General features: G+C 41.6%; 1 protein-coding gene across 1 annotated transcript; it reads right to left on the reverse strand.

Annotated features, from left to right (window-relative positions):
- Window positions 1-10205: 10205 nt before the first annotated feature.
- Window positions 10206-11723, reverse strand: LOC126952323 (non-histone chromosomal protein HMG-17-like). The gene has a single exon (XM_050786775.1). The coding sequence runs from the start codon at window positions 11532-11534 to the stop codon at window positions 11262-11264; it is 273 nt and encodes a 90-aa protein (XP_050642732.1). The 5' UTR covers window positions 11535-11723; the 3' UTR covers window positions 10206-11261.
- Window positions 11724-24365: the final 12642 nt, after the last annotated feature.

Consider the following 24365-nt stretch of genomic DNA (forward strand, 5'->3'; position numbering starts at 1 on the left):
ATTTTTTATGTGATTCTTTATCTCAAGGCAGTTTCTTTCCTGTCAGAAAAAGAGCACGACAATCCTAGGCATCATGAAATCCAGTGTCTCCATTTTACAGAGGGCTACTGAGGCTGGAGGACGTTTTAATGTTGGATAATCAAGTAAAGATGGCACCATAACATTTGTGCACAGCCTTAACCATTTTCTTTCATCTGATCTTCACAAAAATCCCATGAAGTTGTGCAGGATCCGGATTTTTTTTTTAATCTCATGAAGTAGGTAAAATGACTGCTATCATCACCCTTATTAGTTAGGGCAAAGGCTGAGCTACTATATTGAGACTAACAACACAATGGCTTAAAGAGCAAAGAAATGTATTGTTCATTCCCATAACAGTGTTGAGGTGAATGGTCGAGTTTGAGGACACAGTTCTGCTCCACACAGTCATTCGAGGACTCTGATTCCTCCTGTTGTGCAGCTCCGCCATTCTCTCAGGCATTTTTATGGTCTCAAACTCCTGGGCTCAGGGATTCACCCACTTGGCCTCCCAAAGGGTCAGGATTATAGGGATGAGCCATTGTGCCCAACCAGGACATAACTTTAAAAGAAAGCTGGGTGCAGTGGCTTATGCCTGTAATCCCAGCACTTTGGGAGGCTGAGGAGAGTGGATCGCTTGAGCCCAGGAGTTGAAGACCAGCCTGGGCAACATGGTAAAACCCCATCTCTACGGAAAAATGCAAAAATTATTCGGATATGGTGGTGTGTGCCTATGGTCCCAGTTACTCAGAAGGCTGGGGTAGGAGGATGTTTTGAGCCCAGGATTTGGGGACTGCAGTGAGCAAAATTGCACCACTGCACTCCTGCCTGGGCAACAAAGCAAGAAGAGGAAGAGGAAGAGGAAGAGGAAGAAGAAGAAGAAGAAGAAGGAGGAGGAGGAGGAGGAGGAGGAGGAGGAGGAGGAGGAAAAGGGATGGGAAAGAAAAAAGCAAAGATGGTGAGAGAAGGGTTTTTCCATACTACCCCTCTCACCTTTCCAAATGCCTACTGTAAAAGCATTGCCTTTTGTCCAGCATTTTTCTCATCAAAAAATTAACTAAGTGTCTTCTACTGTATTAGCTGTTGTATCCAGCTAAGGGTATGAACATCAGCTAAAGCAGACTTTAAATTAGAGTGCTTGGAAGCATTAGCTGCCAGGTGTTTCACCAGCTGACAAACAGGGATGATTTCAAAATCAATGTGAATAATTTCCAATCATTTCCTTAAAAATTACTTTCCATCTACACATTGCATAGTGTTCTGGAAAGTGGTGTGTTTCACTCTGTTCTGTTCTGCCAGCAAAACCCTGAAACCTGCATCCTGCTCATCTATGAGGGCTGTTTAATTTGATGTGACTATCTGCATGTCCTTGAGTTTGGGCTCTCCTCTTAACCCAGGCTAACTGCCTGCTCCATCCCCAAGGATCCTGCTCTCCTTCCACCATTGTTACCTTCTTTGTACCTTCTTTGTTAACCAAATTAATTTCTTTTTTTTCTTTTTTTTTTTTCAAAAAAAAAAAAAAACCAGTCTCACTCTGTCACCCAGGCTGGAGTGCAATAGCCTGATCATGGCTCACTGCAGCCTCGACCTCCCCAGGCTGAGGTGATCCTCCCACGTCAGCTTCCTGAGTGAATTTTTTTTTGAGACAGAGTTTCACTCTTATTGCCCAGGCTGGAGTGCAGTGGCACAATCTCAGCTCACTGCAATCTCCGCCTCCCAGGTTCAAGCAATTCTCCTGCCTCAGCCTCCCAAGTAGCTGGGATTATAGGTGCCCGCCACAGTGCCTGGCTACTTTTTGTATTTTTAGTAAAGATGGGGTTTCACCATGTTGGCCAGGCTGATCTCGAACTCCTGACCTCAGGTGATCCACCCACCTCAGCCTCCCAAAGTGCTGGGATTACAGGCATGAGCCACCATGCCTGGCTTTTTTTTTTTTTTTTTTTTTTTTTTGGAGAGATGAGGTTTTACTACGTTACCCAAGCTGGTCTCAAACTTCCAGGTTTAAGCAATATACCTACCTCAGCTTCCCCAAGTGCTGGAGTTACCAGGTGTGAACCACTGCACCCAGCCTGAGATTTATGCACTTTAGAAATTAGTTTTGGGGCTGGTCACAATAGTTCATGCCTGGTAACCCCAGAATTTTGGGGGCCAAGGCAGGCAGATTCCTTGAGTCCAGGAGTTCGAGACCAGCCTGGGCAACATAGCAAGACCTTGTCTCTACAAAAAATACAAAAATTAGCCAGGCATGGTGGCACAACTGTAGTCTGAGCTACTCGGGAGGCTGAAGTGGGAAGATCACCTCAGCCTGGGGAGGTCGAGGCTGCAGTAAGCCATGATCAGGCTATTGCACTCCAGCCTGGGCAACAAAGTGAGACCCTGTCTCCAAAACACAAACAAACAAACAAAAAACATGAATCTCTAGGGTGTTTTTTGTTTTTCAAAGAATCTTACCGCTTATGATAAAATACATGGTGTTCACCTTTTTCTTATAATTGTAGACTGTCAAAATTGGAATAGAACTCAGAGTTTTTCCGCAGTAGCCCCTACTTTCCGCAGTAGCCCCTCAAGTTAAACAAGCCCACTGATAGGGAATTCGCTGCTTTCCAACACAGCCCAGTTCCTCTTCATAACACATTGTTTTTTATTAGTCTTTCCGTCACTGGGCTTTTATTAGTCTTCTCTGTATCTACTCTGATTAATTAGTTGGGACTATACAAAAAGAAGGTTTATTCTCTTAGTCTTCTCCCCACACACAAAGTAGAAGACTTTTTCAAGATTAAGTAGATATTTTAAAATATACTTACTAGCATAACCCTTAGTAGTATAATGTCGAATGAATCTAAAAATAACAAAAGTGTATGTGTGCATCGCTGTGTGTGTGTAAAACCAAGTTTAGGTGATTTTTACTGGACTTTATTTTTTAATATTAATAATAGTATTGAATGATTCAAAAATGAAAAAAAATTAAAAGGCCATATAGTGAGAAGTCTTCTCCTTATTTCTGTCATTCATCCATATAATTCTTCCCATCTCCCCTTTAAATAGGGAGGCACCATTACTAGTTTCTTGTGTGTCCTTCCAGAGACTTTTTATACACACAAATACAAATATATATTATGCTTCCCTTCTTAAATAACCATAAACATATCATGCACAGTTTTTTAAGAAGAAGTGATTCTTTTTTATAGATACATAATATTCCATGATACAGATATGCCCTAAGAGATTTAGCCAATCCACTATTAGTGGACACATATGTCATGTCCTATTTCTACTGTTACAAAATGTGCAACAATAACTAACATTGTATAGACATTTTGCATATGCCCAGTGATATCTATAGACTAAGCTCTTTAAAGTGAGTTGTTGCATCAAAAAAGACATGCATTTCAAATTTTGATTGGTATTGCCAAGTTGCCCTCCATATCAATTTACATTTCACCAACAATATAAAGGAAGGCCTTGTCAACCCAGTGTTTTATCAAATATCTGGATTTTTGCCTATCTGATGTGCGAAAATGGTATTTAAGTATAAATTTGTGTGTCTCTTATTATGAATGATGTAGAACATTTCTTTTAAAATATTTAACAACAATTTGTATTTCCTTTGCTGTGAATTCCAGACATTGTCCCACCTTTCTTCTGAGTGCTTGTTTACTTTTCTTATTGATTCACAGAAATCAATATGTTAAGGAGGTTATTCTATTATCTGTGACATGAGTTGCAGATATTTTTTCCAGCTTGTCATTTGTCTCCAGACTTGAATCTATCATTTTAAAATAATTTTAAGAGATTTTTGCCCTATTTTGATGTATTAAAATAATTTTCTATGTTCTTTTCTAGTCTTGTTATTATTTACTCTTTTTTTTTTTTTTTTTTGAGACGGAGTCTCGCTGTGTCTCCCAGGCTGGAGTGCAGTGGCGCGATCTCGGCTCACTGCAAGCTCCGCCTCCCGGGTTCACGCCATTCTCCCGCCTCAGCCTCCGAGTAGCTGGGACTACAGGCGCCCGCCACCACGCCCGGCTAATTTTTTTTTTTGTATTTTTAGTAGAGACGGGGTTTCACCGTGTTAGCCAGGATGGTCTTGAACTCCTGACCTCGTGATCCGCCCGTCTCGGCCTCCCAAAGTGCTGGGATTACAGGCTTGAGCCACCTCGCCCGGCCTATTTACTCTTTTTTTAAAAATCACCTTTGAGCTTTTTAAAGAAGTGTGAGGTATGGGTACAAATGTATTTTCTTCCAGAGAGTTACTCTGTTGTCCCTAACAGTGATGATTATATCTCTTCTGTTAAGGGAGGAGACCGCCCCTCATATTGTCTTATGCCCAATTTCTGCCTCCAAATAAAGAAGTAAAAACTAAAAGGCAGAAATGAAATCCACAGGCAGACAGCCCGGCGCCGCGCTCTGAGCCTCGTTAAAGATTGACCCCTGACCTCACCGGTTATGTTATCTATAGATTCCAGACATTGTATGGAAAAGCATTGTGAAAATCCCTGTCCTGCTCTGTTCCGTTCTGATTACCGATGCACGCAGCCCCCAGTCACGTACTCCCTGCTTGCTCAATCGATCACGACCCTCTCACGCAGACCCCCTTAGAGTTGTAAGCCATCATAAGGGACAGGAATTGCTCACCCGGGGGAGCTCGGTTCTTGAAGACGTGAGTGTTGCCGAAGCTCCCGGCCGAATAAAACCCTTCCTTCTTTAACTCGCTGTCTGAGGGGTTTTGTCTGCAGCTTGTCCTGCTACACTGTGAACTTTATTTAAACTATTATAACATAGAACAAGGGCAGATGAACTACGTTATGAGGGACAAATTTGACCGACAGCTTGTCTTTACACAGTGTTACTGGAACATAGCTTGCCCATTTGTTTATGTCATGTTAGGCTGCTTTTGCACTACATGGGGCAGAGTTGAGTAGTTGCAAGAGACAGTTTGGTCTGCAAAGCCTGAAATATTTAACTTTCTGGCTCTTAACAGGGAAAGTTTGCTAACTCCTAGTACAGAAGAAGAACAAGGAGAAGAGGAGGAGGAAAAAGAGAAAGAAAAAGAATGGAGGAGAAGAAGGAAAAAGGAAGGGGGAATAGCACAGGGAGGAAAAGAAAGAAGGGAAAAGAAGAAGACATTCTGAAAATAAATTGGATTCTCTTGGCACAAATGCGTGGAGAAAAAAAAAATATTCCTTAGGAGAAAAAAATGAACTGAGATGGTGAGTTTATTTTCCTCTTTTAATAGTCTTCTCCCTTGGTAGGGCCCGAGGTGATTTGTTTTGGTTTTATATTGTGCTGTGATCCACCTCATAAAGCCCACAAATCTCTCATCATTTTTTCTGCCAGGCTAGGCCAGAAGTCTCTACAGAGGTTCCAAGTCTCATGCTTGTTCATGTACTTAATGAGGTGTAGGATGGTCTCAGGGGACCCCTTGGAATGTGGGAAACGAGTTCCTTTTTTCAAAACACATCGCTTTAGGGGTACTACCACCTTTCAAATCTCCTTCTGTCTTTTAGGACTGACAAGAAACCCTTCTAAACTGACTTTTTAAAATTATTTTTTAAATATGTTGTAACAAGACTCCCAAAATTTTTTTCCCAGAAAGTATAGTGTTTCTTCCTTCTCCATATCCATCAAAGGATTTCCCATTCCAGTGTCACAGTGGGTTCCACGAGCATTTTAATGATCCAGCTGTTTTCCCTTTTCTGATACACTGCAGTTTTCTACAAGTTACTGAATAATCTCATTAAGCCCTTCCAATCAGCTTGAGCATGCTTCACCTTCTTTTGAGGCAGCTGAAAAGTACCCATTATTAAAAGGCAAAAATTCTTCTAACTGCATGAAGGAAAAGGCTGCAAAAGGAAGTGCAGGATAAAGTTATTTTTATATCATAGCCACACTACAGTGAAAAAGTCTAAAATACCTCACAAATATTTAATTCACATTTTATTATCATTATTTCAGAGTTATGTTCAATTCTAAACTCCAAACTTTAGGAGGCGTGTGGAGAACTTAAACTGTCCATACATTACTAAAATACTAGCAATAAACATCATATATGAAGAATGCATATTTTTCAAAACACCTTTACATACACTATTCTATTTGATTCTCAGGACAATCAAATGGATATGACTATATCCATTTCGCAGAGAAAGAAACTGAGTCACAGATAATTTATTTCATTTTTATTTAAATTTATTTATTCATTTTTATATAGTTGATGAATTCACATTATTCAAAATTCCAAAAGTACATAAAGGTGTATGGTGAAAAAAACTCCCCTCCACTTCTCACCTCTATCCACCCAATTTCCCTTCCTAGAGGAAACTGCTATTTCTTATTTCTAACATATATCCTCCTGGAGATATTGTATGCTTAGTACAGATGGCTATACATGATTTTTCTTCTTTTTATATAATATGTTAATATAGTCATTGTTCTGAACCCAGATTTTTTAAACTTAATATATCCTGGAGATCTTTCATATGAGTATATAGTGAATTTCCACTTTGTTTATGACTTCTTAATATTTGATTGTATAAACTTATACTTTATTTAAACAGTTTTACATTGATGTATTTTTTTTCTTTTAAGAGGCAAGGTCTCACTCTGTCATCCAGGCTGGAGTGCAGTTGTGTGATCATAGCTCACTGCAGCACCAAACCCCTGGGCTCAAGGAATCCTCCCATCTCAGCCTCCTGAGCAGGTGGAACTTCAGGCATGTGCCACCATGCCCAGCTAATTTTAAAAATTTTTTGTAGAGATGAGGTATTACTATGTTGCCCAGGCTTCTCTCAAGTGATCCTGCCACCTTGGCCTCCCAAAGTTCTGGGATTACAGGTGTGGGCCACCATGCCAGCCTGTTGAATCATTTCTGTGTTAGAGTTGTAGGGTCAAAAAATATGTGCATTTAAAATTTTGAGAAGTATTGTGAAATTTTCTCCAAGATTAGACAGAGATTTTAGGTGACATAGCCAAGACTGAATAGCTAATTTTTAATGGATGTAAAGTTACAACAAATGTTTTCTAACCAGTAAAATAGGGGATGTGAAGAATGGCACAATTGTGTATTTTAGGGGCCACTAATCCTTTGTGAAATAGATTTAATTGAGGCATCTGCAAGAGAAGAGAGGAGTTACCTCTCTTGTTGATTCCATTGTTCTTCATTGCCTTCTGTATTTTGCTCCCTGAACCCTAGGGCCAAGTGATGAATTAACTTCAGCAGGCCTAGATGAGTTTACCTCCCGTCAGCCCCTCCTTGTCATAGACTACTGAGATGTGGGCTTCTCTGCCTGCACCGAAAAGTTGAAGTCTTAACGTCATCTACCTCAATAAAATAGAAGGCTAAGAAGAGAAGGGGAATTAACTGATGAAGACTTTCAAAGATATTAAAAAGTCATCAACATACTCTACTGGCAAGTTATACCTCTGTACAACGCTTGCGAGCCCGATAAGCCGCTGTCCATGGTGCTGACAACATCCCTATGGCCTGAGGCATGATTGCTTTTCCTATTTCTAGGGCATTAGGAATCTTACACAAACTCTCCTAGGCATTCTGAACCAGGGGAGAAAGGAGGAAACAAAGGAAAACAAGAGGGGCAAAGGGACAAGGGCTACTTAGAGAGGCAGAATATTTGTGAGGTTGGATAAAGAAGAGAGATTTGTCTAGGACTGGTATTGTTTACAAATCATCATAGATACTAGCGTATAATTCTGCCCCCTTCATGATGAGAAGAGGGTCATATGTACTTTACTTTATGCTTTCCATTTGTTATATGCATATTCCCTGAGGGTTTAAAGAAAAATACGGTTATAAAAAGGACGATGGAAAGAGTTATGTGGAATTCCTTGAGTGGACAATTTTAGGAATAAGATGGATTGCCATCTGCCTGAGCCGGTTTAACTGTAATTCTGCCAAAGGCTGGAAATAGACTGGATAACCTCCTGAGACCCTCACAATATTTGAAGTTAGGACTTCAATGAAAACATTCATCCTACTCTTGCTCTTTATCTCTGTTTGAGCTTCAGAGCACACTGGATTTAAACTAAAGTAACATCACAGGCTATACTGATTATTTTGTCTTATCTAAAGTCAGTTGCCTTCAAGTGTTGTCTTAATACACACGAGAAGTTAATAACTTTTTCAACCTGTCACTACTTTCCCTAGCAGCACAAGAAGATAATACAGAATGTGAATTCAATAAATTCCATTTACTCCTCAGTGCTGTGCTGGAACCAAACAATCTTCCATTCACACGATTAAGTCTGAAAAATATTTATATTTTGGCATAAAAAAAGAAACATTTGAATTTATATAAAGTTTAAGTATAAAAATATAACTGTGGGCCAGGCGTGGTGGCTCATGCCTGTCATCCCATCACTTTGGGAGGCTAAGGTGGGTGGATCTCCTGAGGTCAGGAGTTCGAGACCAGCCTGACCAACATGACAAAACCCTGTCCCTACTAAAAATACGAGAATTAGCTGGGTGTGGTGGCACATGCCTGTAGCCCCAGCTACTCGGGAGGCTGAGGCAGGAGAATTGCTTGAACCCAGGAGGCGGAGGTTGCAGTGAGCTGAGATTGCACCACGGCACTCCAGCCTGGGCAACAGAGAAAGACTCTTTGCCAAGAAAACAAAACAAAACAAAAACAAACAAATAAGACCTGTATTTACATTTTTTATACTTGGTTTTGTTTTTATTTTTTAAATGGTAGATTTTCAAATTGGAGAGAACATATAATATTGGAGATTAGGCCAGAGATTTCATAAGTTCTAGAATGTATCTTTCAATATTTTAAATGGCCTCATTGGCAATGCAGTTGGCTTTGTAGACCTGGCTGTTATTGTAATTATTGTCGCTATAGGGATACATAGGTTTCAAGTTGTCTGGGCTTGGGGTGCACTTATCTATGAGCAATAAAGCAACATCCAGATGTCAGGTCACCAGACATAGTCCTCAGAGGCCCCTATTAGTGTATTCGCCTTCATATAGGGTGAGATCTACCCACAGGTCATGGGGAAGGGAATCTATTCTCCCCAAGGGTTATCTAATTCTGCCTGTGGGCACTGACTCATAATGCATCTGATATTCTAAACTTAAGGAGTCTCTTCACATTCTGTTAAATTTCTCTATTTCAGAGCTGTGACTTAGCTCCAATGTAAAATCCATGTGAGAAAAAGAAACATTTAAGGAAAATGGTATTGTCCTTTCTTATAGATCATTGGTTCGCAACATTTTTTCCTTACATGCAGCTAACAGAACGACCATTTCTCATTACACTGCAGTGATTCTCCACCAAAGTCTGAGTGGGAAAGGCAGAAGGGCAAGTCTCTTTCTGCTCTACCCAGAGAGGCTTATCAAAATGGGGGAAGGGTGAACTCTATAAAGCTCTGCAATTTCCAGTATGTCCTCCTGGCTTGATAGCTTCCATATGTCCTTTCTTGATCCTTTCTCTGCACCAGAAGGCTAACAAGCACCACCAGACTCCCTGTGCCTGCCCTTAGCTTCTAGTTGAATTCAGTCAATGAAAAGTACCAGCAAGAGATCAGAGGGAGTGGGTGGAAAGTTAAAGGTATTTATTTCCTTGGCTCTCTGTGGGGGTACCACAGGCTGGATTCATCTCTTGACTAAAAGTCACTACTCCTGTCCAAGAGCCTTCTCTGCTCAGTCTCTGTCTCCAAGTTCTCTTCTGGTGATGGCATCTTCTCTTTATCCCTTTCAAACCTAGGAAAGTAACAGTATCCCTTGTTACTAGCCCCACAGAACTGCACAATTCCTTATGGTTTCCCTGCATCCTACATATATCTTTGTAAAGAGTCCCTTTATCAACTCAAATTACCTTCTCTTTCCTGCAAGGATCCTCACTAATACAATCTCCACCTCCCATCCCCCTCAAAAAACAAAACAAAACAAAAAAACCTTACTCTGTAAAATCTAAATACTACAATTTAGGCTTTTGTTGAAGAAAAATATATAAATTACCTATATGAATAATATTTATCTATCTTTCAGAAACCATGGTTAAATATGTGGCTCAATATTTCTTGTATAATTAACTACATGATAGTTTTGAAGTTAAATATTTTTAAAACTTAAAATATTTTATCCCAAGGAACTTATCTCTCTGTTTGCAAATAATGAGAATTCTCTAGTTTATAGCCTATAACCTATGCCATCATAGCTTGACTACTAGGAAGCTTACAGAGAAATTTATACATAAGTCAGGGTAAAACATTAGCTTAGATTTTGCTCTACTTATTTCTCCTTCCTTCGATATAGAATTTAATGTTCTATTTTCATTTTAATGGTCATGTTAAACATGTCTTTAATTCCAACTGTTTTGAAGTTAGAAAGTCCATATGTCACACATAAATGTTTGTTATACTTCTTAATGATTATTCATTGTGTTCCCAGTTATATTGATGTGGAACATTTTTTTTTCCAAGCCAAACTGTATCCAGCTTTATTAAAGATACTTTCCATAAACGATCATGGTATTTCAGGCAGGACATGGGCAGACAATCATTAACAGTACACAACTTTCAAACTCCCTTCTTCAATGGACTACCAAAAATCAGAAAGCCACTATAAAAACCAATGAAGTCTTCATCTGACGCTCTGAACAGGGAATGTTTAGAGTGAGGGTCGACATTTCACATTTAGCATGTTTTTAACAACTTTTCACAAGCCAACCCTGACTTTCAGAAAGTGAAATGAAAATGGCAGAATTTATGTGAAGATCCACCAACTAGAAATGGAACCACTGCCCCTTTTGACAGGTGCCATCTCAGCAGCATCACTGGAAAGTCCAGATTGCCTGACACACTGGTAAGCAATGACTGGGGGTCAGGTCCCAACAGATGTCTGGGCTTAAGGGAGTTAAGTCTATGCTGAAAAATAGAAAGGGAGAAGCGGACATAAAAACGAATTTGTTTTTCCATACCACGAGGCTTTTGTGCCAAGAGGCCACGCGTGTCAAAGTCAGGGAATCCCTCCTCCTGGGAGCCAAGAGGAAGTCTCTCAAAACCAGAAGGGAAAGGCGTTTTCCTGACATCAATCCAGCTTCAGAGACATTCTGTTAGTGACATATGCCCCTTCCCCCAAAAACAACAATGAGGTGTTCTGTATGCTAACAATATAGCTTAAAAAAAAAAGTAAAACAAAATTCTGCATTTTTACAAAACTTGATAAAAAATAGTATTTCAAACTGTACAGTCACCATAAGCACACAGTTATCAAAAATCCACACACTTCACTTGGCCTCTCCAGAACCTTCTGCTTTCTGTGCCTGGTCTGTTTTGGCATCTCCATTTTCTGCAGGGTTATTCCTCTCCTTGCCAGCATCAGCTTTTCCCTTTTTCCCTTTGGATACCTTCTCTCTCTTCTTTGCAGGAGCCTTTTCAGGCTTGGGCTCTGGCTTTGGAGGAGCAGGTTTAGCAGACAGCCTCGCAGATCTTCTCTGTGGTTCATCCTTCCCTTTGGCTTTATCTCCTTTAGCATCCCCTTCAGCCTTTCTCTTGGGCATGCTGGCGTCGACAGTGGCAGGACATAGGCTCTGGATGCAGGATGCAGCACCGAGCGGGTTTGGTCTGTCCAAGGGTCGTTCTAGCCTATTCTTCTTCTTCCAATGTGGGACTTTTTTTTACACTTGAAAAAAGACTCAGCAATAAGGCTCTTCCTATAAGCCAACACTCTAGTCAAAAATTTTCTTTGAAAAAGAAGTCTAAATCGAAATAAAATAGGCGTGTCAGTCAAACATTTGTACCCACACCTCTGATTAATTGAAGTTTTTGTTTCTTCATTAACCATCTATTTTTAATTTTTTAAAAGCACACTAACTTAAAAAGCTGTTTCTAGGGCGGGTGCAGTGGCTCATGCCTGTAATTCCAGCACTTTGGGAGGCTAAGCCAGGCGGATCATCTGAGGTCAGGAGTTCGAGACCAGTCAGGCCAACGTGGTGAAACCTTGTCTCTACTAAAAATACAAAAATTAGCCGACCATGATGGTGGCTGCCTGTGAACCCAGCTACTCAGAAGGCTGAGGCAGGAGAATCACTTGAACCTGAGAGGCAGAGTTTGCAGTGAACCAAGATTGTACCACTGCACTCCAGCCTGGGTGACAGAGTGAGGCTCTGTCAAAAAAAAAAAAAAAAAAAAAAAGCTGTTTATAGTGTCCAAACAATATAGACCTACTACTTTATGGTAGAAACCTAACCTGATGATCATGAAAACTTAATAAGAACTTTCACATTTCCCTTGTTACTTTTAAAAATCAGATACAAAAAGTCACCTTTAAGAGCCTTCTTAATGAAAACATCAATAGTCTCAAACTGATGACTCTTTAACTGTAACACACTCATTCCCTGGAACATCCTCACCCTTGACATTGGGTGGGCATATGGTATATATTCCATAAATGCTTACTGAATTGAGAAAGGAAATTTATATACATGTATTGAGAAGCGTTTTCAGAAAATGCAACCCTAAAAAACCCATCCTTTAAGTGATTTACATTGCATTTCTGATTACACTTTTTTTTTCGTTTTTTGTTTGTTTGTTTTGTTTTTTTTGAGATGCAGTTTCGCTCTTGTCGCCCAGGCTGGAGTGTAATGGTGCAATCTCAGCTCACCACAACCTCCAACTCCCAGGTTCAAGAGATCCTTCTGCCTCAGCCTCCCCAGTAGCTGGGATTACAGGTGTGCGCCATGATGCCCAGCTAATTTTGTATTTTTAGTAGAGACAGCGTTTCTCCATGTTGGTCAGGCTGTTCTTGAACTCCCGACCTCATATGATCCACCCACTTCGGCCTCCCAAAGTGCTGGGATTACAGGCGTGAGCCACCGGGCCCGGCCTCTTCCACTTTTCTTGTTTCAGCACGGCCGTTGAATTTCCCTCCTCCCATCTGAGAGCATGTGTTCCTGTTTCTTTAGTTGCTTCATAGGGCCTTTACCATTCCTTCTCCTACTTGTAATAGAGCTAACAATTGAGCTAGTTTGGCCAGGCACAGTGGCTCATGCCTGTAATCCCAACACTTTGGGAGGCCAAGGCGGGCAGATCACTTGAGGTCAGGAGTTCGAGACCAGCCTGGCCAACATGGTGAAACCCCATCTCCACTAAAAATACAAAAATTGGCAGATGTGATGGTGCGTGCCTGTAGTCCCAGCTACTCAGGAGGCTGAGGCAGGAGAATTGCTTGAACCTGAGAGGCAGAGGATGTAGTGAGCCGAGATCGTGCCGAGCACTCCAGCCTGGGTGACAGAGCAAGACTTTGAGACTTCAGCTCAAAAAAAAAAAAAAAAAAAAAAAAAACATTGAGCTAGTTAGAGATACAAACATCCAGAATCAGGATGTATCAGTCGCACTATCTCCTCTTCACCATCTCGTACAGTACTCCCCTGAGAAGATACTTGCTTATATATATTGTTTTTAAACTCTGATTTTGGCTTCACTGGCTTACTAACTTCATTTTCTGTGGATGATTTTCTTAAGATACTATGTATTTTTTAAAAAGTGTTTGTTGGCCAGGCCAGTGGCTCACACCTGTAATCCCAGCATTTTGGGAGGCCAAGGCGGGCAGATCACATGAGGTCAGGAGTTCGAGACCAGCCTGACCAACATGGAGAAACCCCATCTCTACTAAAAATACAAAATTAGCCGGGCATCATGGCGCATGCCTGTAGTCCCAGCTACTCAGGAGGCTGAGGCAGGAGGATCGCTTGAACCCGGGAGGTGGAGGTTGTGGTGAGCTGAGATCACGCCATTGCACTTCAGCCTAGGCAAGAAGAGCAAAACTCTGTCTCAAAAAAAAAAAAAGTTTGTTGATTAACAGTTTGTTAAAATCATAAATGTAATGTAAGTCACTTAAAGGATGGATTTTTTTAGGGATGCATTTTCTGAAAACACTTCTCAATACATGTATATAAATTTCCTTTCTCAATTGTGTAAGCATTTAGAGACCATCCTGGCCAACATGGTGAAACCCTGTCTCTATTAAAAATACAAAAAAAAATTAGCTCAGCATGCTGGCGCATGCCTGTAGTCCCAGCTACTCGGGAGGCTGAGATGGGAGAATCGCTTGAACTGGGGAGGTGGAGTTTACAGTGAGCCGAGCTCTCGCCAATGCACTCCAACCTGGTAACAGAGTGAGACTCCATCTCAAAAAAAAAAAAAAAAACTGGAAGATTGGCTGGGCACGGTGGCTCACACCTGTAATCCCAGCACTTTGGGAGGCTGGGGCAGTTGGATTACCTGAGGTCAGGAGTTCAAGACCAGCCTAGCCAACATGGTGAAACCCCGTCTCTACTAAAAGTAGAAAAATTAGCTGGGCATGGTGGCGGGCACCTGTAGTCCTGGCTACTCAGGAGGCTGAAGCAGGAGAATTGCTTGAACCCGGGAGGCAGAGGTTACAGTGAGCCAGGATTGTGCCACTGTACTCCAGCCTGGGCAACATAGTGAGACTCTGTCTCATAAAAAAGAAAAAAAAGTCAGAGACAAATATGTACCCTTTATAAACAGGCAAAAACTAAACAATATGTGATTAAATTATTAAGAACAGCAGGGGAATTATTATTACAAAATATAGATAGTGGTAAATACAGATAGTAATACAAACATGATTCACTGCAGCCTCAACCTCCTGGGCTCAAGCAATCCTCCCACCTCAGCCTTCCACGTAGCTGGGACTACAGGCGCATGCCCGCATATCTGGCCAATTTTTAAATTTTTTGTAGAGACAGGTGTCAACATATTGCCAAGGCTGGTCTTGAACTCCTGGACTCAAGCGATCCTCCCACGTCCACCTTTCAAAGTGCTGGGATTACAGACACGAGCCACTGTGCCCAGCCTCATGCTGCACTTTCTAACTATGCTGGTAATAATAATAATGTTAGTAATGAGGATGATGATAAAAATGACTAGCATGTGTTCCATGTTCACAATCTACCACTCACAGGTCTACATGCTCTAGACTCACAGCAAGCCCTGTGCTGTTACCTAGTGTGCCTTACATTACTTAACTAGTAACTGGTGGAGTGGAGATTCTGACAAAGGAAGTCTGGCTCCAGAGCACACGTTCTTAATCGCAGCACTCTGTTCTTCTGGACACTCTTGTATTAATTTTCTGAGCCTGCAATAACAAACTACCACTGACTTAGTGGCTTTAAAACAACAGATATTTATTCTGTCACAGTTACAGAGGCTAAAAATACAAAATCCAGTAGGGCCATGCTCTCTCCAGGGGCTGTAAGGGAAAATTCTTCCTCACCTCTTCCAGCTGCTGGTAGGTTCTTTGGCATTTCTTTATTTTTTTCCTTTGAGATGGAGTCTTGCACTGTTGCCCAGGCTGGAGTGCAATGGTGCAATCTCCATTCACTGCAGCCTCCACTTCTCGGGTTCAAGTGATTCTCCTGCCTCAGCCTCCCCATGTAGCTGGGATTACAGGCACCCACCACTATGCCTGATTAATTTTTTGTTGTTGTATTTTTAGTAGAGACAGGGTTTCACCATGTTGGCCAGGCTGGTCTCAAACTCCTGGCCTCAGGAGATCCGCCTGCCTCAGCCTCCCAAAGTGCAGAGATTACAGGCATGAGCCACTGCGCCTGGCCTGCCCTGGCATTTCTGCTTAGGCTGTGGCTGCATCATTTCAACCTCTGCCTCTGTCTCTATATGGCCTTCTCCTGTGTGTGTGTAATCTCCATGTGTCTCACCCTTGTCACCGGACTTGGGACTCATCTGGATAATCTAAGACAAGTTTCTCTTCTCAAAAAACCTTAACTTGCCGGATGCGGTAGCTCATGCCTGTAATCCTAGCATTTTGGGAGGCCAAGGCAAGAGGATCGTTTGAGCTCAGGAGTTCGAGACCAGCCTGGGCAACACATGGAAACCCTGTCTCTACAAAAAAATACAACAGTTAGCCAGGCACAGTGGCTCACGCCTATGGTCCCAGCTACTTGTGGGACTGGGACAAGAGGATCGCTTGAGCCTGGAGGGTGGAGATTACAATGAGCGGAGATTGTGCCACTGCACTCCAGCCTGGGTGACAAAGTGAGTCCCTGTCTCAAAAAAAAAAAAAAAAAAAATCCTTAACGTAAACACCTTTTTTTGTCATAAGAGGTACTATCCACTCTTTAACTATATAAGTATATTTACATGTTCTGGGCATTCGGATGTGGACATATCTTTTGGGAACCACCATTCAACGCATAAAACTATAAAAAATCAACTGACTTTTGGATATTCCATATAAACCCAGCAAACTGGCTGTATTTTCCTATCAGCTCCAATAAATGTCTGTTGATTCTTTTGAGTTTTCATTCTAGTCAATCACGTCACGTCATCTGTGAATTAGCTAAAACTGCTTTTTTTTTTTGGTGGAGATTCCGTATTTTATTGTGCATGCTACCCTATTATCATAATTGTCATCACAAACAACAAATGTTTAGTGAGTGTTTACTTGGTAAAAATCACTGTACTCGATAATATGGGGATCAAAAGGATGAAAAGGACATAGTCTTTGCCCTCTCAAAAGCATAATAATTGAGATATGGTTCATATACATGAAAAAATCACCATTAAGCAAAAGGGAACAAGGTTGCAATTACCTTTGCAGTGTGAGTCTTCACTTAAAATAACTGCTTTTCAGCCAGGCGTGGTGCCTCATGCCTGTAATCCCAGCACTTTGAGAGGCCGAGGCCGCCGGACCACCTGAGGTCAGGCGTTAGAGATCAGCCTGGCCAAAATGGGGAAACCCCATCTCTACTAAAAATATGAAATTAGACAGGCATGGTGGCACATGCCTGTAATCTCAGCTACTCGGGAGGCTGAGGCAGTAGAATCACTTGAACCCGGGAGGCGGAGGTTGTGGTGAGCCGAGATTGGGCCATTGCACTCCAGCCTAGGTAACAAGAGCAAAAGTCTGTCTCAGAAAAAAAAAGAATTGTTTTTCTTTGCCTCAATACATGAGCATGCTGCATTACTCCACATGGGCTATTTCGTCAGGACTCCCTACTCTCCCTCTCCTCTTTTTTTTCTCTCCCTTGTTTTGGACATGTCCAGTCTGTGGTCTGAACCACTCATATTATTAGAAGTCAATGGAAAAGGAAAAGCAAAGCAGGAGAAGCTTGCAGCAGAACAGCAGAGTGAGCAATAGCTATCATTATTCTCTCTACCTGGCAGGGCTTCTTGCCTCTTACATAAAACAGAGATTACTGAGGTTGCAGAAGACTCTGAAATCTTGCTAGGTGTAGTGGTTCATACCTATAATCTCAGCACTTTGGGAGACTGAGGCAGGGAGGAGCATTTGAGTGCAAGAGTTCAAAACCAGCCTGGGCAACATAGTGAGATCCCAACTCTATCAAAAAAATTTAAAAATTAGATGGATGTGGTGGTGTGTACCTATAGTCCCAGCTACTCAGGAGGCTGCATTGGGAGGATTGCTTGAGCCCAAGAGGTCGAGGCTGTAGTGAGCTGTGATGGTCCAACTGTACTTTAGCCTAGGTGACAAAGTAAGACACCGTCTCAAAAAAAAGAGGACTAAAAAACAAAAAAAAATCTGAAATCTTTCCCAGAAGCTGATTGCCAGGCTGAGAATTCTGCAGGAACATAAGACAAATAAATAACATTGATTTCTTACCCATGAAAAGAGTAAAAGATTAAGAAAATTAATAAAAGAAAATGTGACCATAAAATTTGGATTAAGGAGATATTTTTAGCCTTTCAGTTGTTCTCAGACAATTTTGGAGTAGCTTTAATTTAGCTAATCCTTGGATGGATTACTACATAAAAAATTTTAAGTAGTTTACAGAATAGGGTGTCCAATACAATCTATTTTTGACAAAAAGAAATAGATAGGCACAAAAAGGAATGTCAGCTGTCAGCTACTATCCCAAGTGCTATGATTTTAGTTTTTACTTTCTTCTTCTATGGTAACTGCATTTTCTATATTGAATATATATTACTTTAATAATTTTTAAAATATAATGTTTAGTTGAATTTAAAAATACGTTAACATATGGCCATTGTGCCCATGTCATGCACTCTATAGAAATTATATTAGGCCAGGTGCGGTGGCTCACGCCTATAATCCCAGCACTTTGGGAGGCCGAAGTGGGCAGATCACTTGAGGTCAGAAGTTAGAGACCACCCTGGCCAACACGGTGAAACCCTGTCTCAACTAAAAATATAAAAGTTAGCCGGGTGTGGTGGCATAAGCCTATAATCCCAGCTACTCAGGAGGCTGAGGCAGGGGAATTGCTTGAACTCAGAAGGCAAAGTTTACAGTGAGCCGAGATCGTGCCATTGCACTCCAGCCTGGGCAACAAGAGCGAGACTCCATCTCAAAAAAAAAAAGAAAGCATATTTACCACACAATGTCACACCTGTAACCAGCAGGAGAGAGACCCAGAACTGGGGAGATGGAGGATAAGATCAATCTCTGAAATAGAAAAGAGTAGAATTCCTTTAAAATAACATCCTATACAGAAAGATCATTGGCCAATTATTTTGGTGGGACCAAACTAGCTCCCAAGTTGTTTCTCGAATTATAGGAAGTTATATCTCAGGAAGACATGGACTGAAAAAGAGCTCAGACAAGGATTAGAAGAGGGGACCCCTTGGCCACTCCCGTGCTTTCCTGAGCTTGCATTATTAGTTCTATTTCAACCACAGTTTCTTTCCAGTCACTTATCCATGGATCAGGTGGATGTTTTCGTTAAATTAGAAAGCATAACCCATAAATCCACTAAACTGGGCTCACATCAGTTACAAGTGGTCAAAATGCACTGGGGGGCTACAGGAGGGTGCCGCCCACCCCCCTCTGAGTTGAGGCCTCTCCAACAGCACACCTGACACAGGCATCATGGCCCTCAGTTGTACTAGAAGGATCATATTATCTAGTACAATTCACAGGGGTGAGTGCCAGGAGTCAAAACAAACACTGAATGTTAGCAAAGCAGAATTTACATTTTTAGATAAAATAAATATAAATAGATATTTTAGTATCTTCTTACCATGCTCCAAAGAAGTGTCAGGGGCCCCACGCTCACACCCCACTTTGGAGAATGCCGGTGAAGAGTAGGAACGGAGGCAAACATTTCAAAAGCTTCAGATAAACGTTTACATAATCCCATCAGCTACTCCATGGGGTAGATCAGGACAGTCTCACTGAAAATGCAGGTTCATAGAAGGAAAGAAAATTGCCACATTCCCATAATTAACCAGGGCACAGTTGAAATCCCAAATGTCCCTGCCTGACCCTGCATCCGGTCCCATCTCACAGGAGGTCCCTGCCAGGTGGGTTGGCCCAGGAAGACTTTGCCTGTGAGGAAGCCCCGATCTGGGTAAACTGCAAGGCAGAAGGCAGGAGCAGACAGAAAGCAATAGGAAGGAGCAGTTGCTGGCTGGGGGAAATGAAGAGTTTGTGGAGATGAAGGGGAAGTCCGTGTTTCAGTTATCAGCGAGCCTGCAGGAGGAAGTGCCCAGCACACAGCGAGAAACCACTAGTCAGGTCAGGTATGCAGATATAGAAGTGGGAGTCATCTGGGTGGAGGTTAAAACCAAAGACATGTAAGAGAAACTTGGGCCGGGCACGGTGGCTCATGCCTGTAATCCCAGCATTTTGGGAGGCCGAGGCGGGCGGATTACCTGATCTCAGGAGTTTGTGACCAGCATGGGCAACACAGTGAAACTCCGTCTCTACTAAAATACAAAAAATTAGCTGGGCATGACAGCATGCACCTGTAGTCCCAGCTACTTGGGAGGCTGAGGCAGGAGAATTGCTTAAACCAGGGAGACGGAGGTTGCAGTGAGCCGAGATCGCGCCACTGCACCCCAGCCTGGGTGACAGAGCAAGACTCCATCTCAAAAAAAAAAAAAAAAAAATACTAAAATTAGCCGGGCATGGTGGCACATGCCTGTAATCCCAGCTACTTGAGAGGCTGAGGCAGGAGAATTGCTTGAATCCAGGAGGCAGAGGTTGCAGTGAGCCGAGATCATGACACTGCACTCTAGTCTGGGCAACAGAGCAAAACTGTCTCCAAAAAAAAAAAGAAACATGAAGAGAAAAGGGAGATGGAGGGAGCCAACAAAGACACATTTATGTGTAACATGGAGTCACTCACAGTTGCACTAAATCCCCAAAACTAAAACTGGGCTCCAAAACTAAAATAATAGGTCACGCATGAGCACACACATAACATAACTCCAACAGAATTAGCCACAACAAATGCATAAATGTAATTATTCATTCAGCCTCCCCACACAAATCTTACCATTGCTGAATTTTTATCACATGCCTAAAAAAATGAAATACTCAGTAGTGAAAGGTGATCAGTAGCAAAACGATTACCTATAACAGCACTAAATTAAACAAAATTCTAAAAAACAATAGCAGCAACTGAAACCCTGAATGATTAGTCATTTTAGAAACACATGCCTTTGCAGATTGAAATTTTTCACAACAGAAGGAGAGCCTGTTTTTTTTTTCCTCAACTAAACAGCAAAACCCATGGATTTTCTGCTTCTCCAGTGAGAGGGTGCTGACCTGGCAGCTGATCCAACAGATCTGAACTGAGGGAGCCATTTACCCACTGCAGAAGGATGCGTTGGCTTTCTTAGGTCATGTGACCACTCCTAACCAGAGACACCAGACAAATTCAGAGTTTTAGAAGACACAGAGTTTTGGCTTTAAATTTGCGGAGCCTTTAAGGAGATTCTGGAGGGCCATCCTAGCAGACTCAGGGGATGTTCTGAATTTTTTGGAACTTACTTTTGTTTATTATCCCAACTCTCAATTGGGGTCACAGCAAATATGAACTGAAGGCACCCAACTCTTTTCCTATTGTGATGCCTGAAATGCCACTGTTTTAGAGTTTCCTTCTGGCTCTGGACACTTGCTTGTTGAAACGTTGCACCTTAATTACATATGACTGTTCATCTGAACTTAGTGAGAGGAAGATCTGGTGGAAAGAATTCCTACGGGACTTCAACATTAGGCAGCCACCCAAAAGTGGTAAACGAAAGAGAGATGGCAAGATGAATCCTGAAGGGAAAGCTAAGAGAGCCTCATAGCAAACTTTCCTACTTACAGTTTTCCTTGAGTCTGGATAATCACTCTAGCTAATGGGTTCACCTCTAGCTTATACCTATTCCAAACTATCACTTCTTAGTAGATCAGATAGACTTCTTGGTAAAGACTCAAATGGGGAGAGGTGCTGGCAGGGCTGGAGAAGGCAGTAGTTCTTGCAGCAGAGCTGAAAATAACGCAGTCTCACTAAGCCAGGGGAGACCTCAGACAGCCAACAACACTTGTATCTGTGTTGGCTTCTGTGGCTTCCTTTTAAATGTAATTAATGGATTAGTCCTTCTCCCTTCTGTCTCTCTTCCTGATTCTGAGCATCTCATGAAGAAATGAACATGGCTAGGAACTGACCAGCTTTGTGCTAAATCCTAAGGTCCCTAAGGGATCTTTGAGGTACAGAACCTACCTCCACCAATGGTGGCTTTTGAGAGGTTTGATTCAGTAACCAGGTATTTAGGAGAATCTCACTAAAACCAGGAATTCTGTGTCATATAGTACCCTGTTGTAAATGCTCTGTAATTTGTTGGAAATTGTGTCAGCACTGAAAGTTAATTGCCAGATGTTTGGATAGTAAATACAGATACTGCTGAATAACACAAATATGTGCTTTCCCAAATAAGTTTGATTTGCTGAAATGCATGCGCCAGTCTCTAAATAACCTAGAAAACTAGACGATGTATGGTAAAATTTAACAACCAATGAAAAGAGACATAATAAGTAAGTACTCTTGAAGAATCATAATCAAAATTCCTTTTGTTATCTAGTCAAACAAGAAGAAATCCTAGATTCTGGTTGCTACTTTCAAAGGTTTATTATGAACTCACAGGAGGCCACTTGCTACTGTGGAAAGGACATCAGCTTGGTGTTTAATCAGATACCAAATGCCTGCTCTGTGACATACTGACTGTGTGACTTTGGGCAAGTTATTTACCTTTTCCAAACATCAGTTTTCATCTATAGAATGGGTTGTTGAGAAGACTGATAGAAAATGTAGTTGAGGTACCTAACAGTGACCTCACCTAGTGGATACTTGCTACAGACTGAATGTTGGTGTCCGCCTCCCAAATTCATATCTTGAAGCTCTAATCTCCAATGTAGCGGTATTTGGAAATAAGGCCTTTGGAAGATAATTAAATTATGAAGTTGGAGCCCACATGAATGGAATTAGTGACCTTATAAGAAGAGATCCAAGATTTAGTTCTCTTTCTGCCAGGTGAGGACACAGCAAAAAGGCAGCTGTCCACACAATAGGCCAGGAACTGACTCTGTCCACACCTTAATCCTGAACTTCCCAGCCTCTAGAACTGTAAGAAATAAATTTCTGTTGTTTAACACCCAGTCTATGATATGATTGTGATAGCAGTCTGAACTAAGACAGTACTGTATAATAATAGTGCAATAGGACAATATTTTTTGAAGTCTTAACTGATATTTTTTTTCCAAGTATTCTCTTACCATTTGACTTTCGGCCCCAATCAGTCAAGCAGATCGTTATGTAAGGAGTATGAGGGCAGAAGGCAGAGAAAAGAGGTATAACTCCTTAGCTTTTGAATTTCAAAGGCCGAGGCCTTGAAGGAAGGGAATGAACAGATAAGATTTGGGTGGTTATAGGATAAATAAGGAAGAGTTACCCTTCACCTCAGACCAAAAAGATTCCCTGAGGTAGGGGGAGGAGCCTACCATTGAATGCTGGAGTTGTGCGGGACTGAGAAAAGAAAAGGGAGTGCAGAAAGTCTGTGTAAGGAGCAGTGAGGTCCCCTGGACACTCTCACTGCCTCCCATGCCAGGCTAGGCAACCTCTATTCCCAAACTCTGGCAAAAAGTGAAAGGTCCATTAATCTCTGCAGGGTTGGGACATGAAAGGTTTAAGCATGGCAGGTACAGGTATACAAAGGTATGGGTAACAGACTATAAGGAAATGAGGATTTAATGAAAGTTGGAGTTCCTCAAGGATCTAGAACTAGAAATACCATTTGACACAGCCATCCCATTACTGGGTATATACCCAAAGGATTATAAATTATGCTGCTATAAAGACACATGCACACGTATGTTTATTGTGGCACTATTCACAATAGCAAAGACTTGGAACCAACCCAAATGTCCATCAATGACATACTGGATTAAGAAAATGTGGCACATATACACCATGGAATACTATGCAGCCATAAAAAAGGATGAGTTCGTGTCCTTTGTAGGGACATGGATGCAGCTGGAAACCACCATTCTCAGCAAACTATCGCAAGAACAGAAAACCAAACACCGTATGTTCTCACTCATAGGTGGGAATTGAACAATGAGATCACTTGGACACAGGAAGGGGAACATCACACACTGGGGCCTGTTGTGGGGTGGGGGGAGGGGGGAGGGATAGCATTAGGAGATATACCTAATGTAAATGATGAGTTAATGGGGGCAGCACACCAACATGGCACATGTATACATATGTAAAAAACCTGCACTTTGTGCACATGTACCCTAGAACTTAAAGTATAATTAAAAAAAAAAAGAAAGAAAAAGGAAGTAGGAGTTTCAAATGAGTCTTCTAACCCTCTTTCCCCTCTGGCAATCGAAACATTGACAGCCAGACATATATTCCCAGGGAGAAAATGAGAGGGTACCTTTCTGTGGAAACTGACCAAGTCAAGAAAAACACCTACAGATACTGACATTTGGGATTTCTCAAAAAAAAAAAAAAAAAGTTCGTTTGCTGGCTTCTCTCTCTACAGTGAATTCCACCAGTCAATGAGTTCTTTCTTCCCCTCTCTGACAAACACCTAGAACTTCTGATCAGCTTTTTGAGTACTTGTGTCTTGGCTGTCCAAGAATTATCAGACATTTGAAGAGGACCACTAACAGGAAGAAAAAGCAAAACAAAGAAATAGAATTAAAGGATCTTAGAGAAAACAGATAACACAATACATATTTATTAATGTTTAAAAAACATTGGCTAGCTGTGGTGGCTCACACTCATAATTCTAGCACTCTGGGAGGCCAAGGTGGAAGGATTGCTTGAGGTCAGGAGTTCAAGACTGGCCTGGGCAACATAGTGAGACTCCCTCTCTACAAAAATTTAAAAAAAAAAAAAAATTCCACCAGTTATGATGATGCGTATCTGTAGTCCCAGCAACTTGGGAGGCTGAGGTGGAAGGATTGCTTGAGCCCAGGGAGTTGAGGCTACAGTGAGCTGTGATTATGCCACTGTACTCCAACCTAAGTAACAAGGCAAGATGCTGTCTCAAAAATATATAAAAATTTCAGATTAGGGGCATGAGGCTAACAC

The sequence above is a fragment of the Macaca thibetana genome, chromosome 4, assembly GCF_024542745.1.
Source record: "Macaca thibetana thibetana isolate TM-01 chromosome 4, ASM2454274v1, whole genome shotgun sequence".
Classification (NCBI taxonomy): Eukaryota; Metazoa; Chordata; class Mammalia; order Primates; family Cercopithecidae; genus Macaca; species Macaca thibetana.

Excerpts from the sequence above, each read along its gene's own strand:
- LOC126952323 (XM_050786775.1), bottom strand. The coding sequence starts at position 11,534 with ATGCCCAAGAGAAAGGCTGAAGGGGATGCTAAAGGAGATAAAGCCAAA.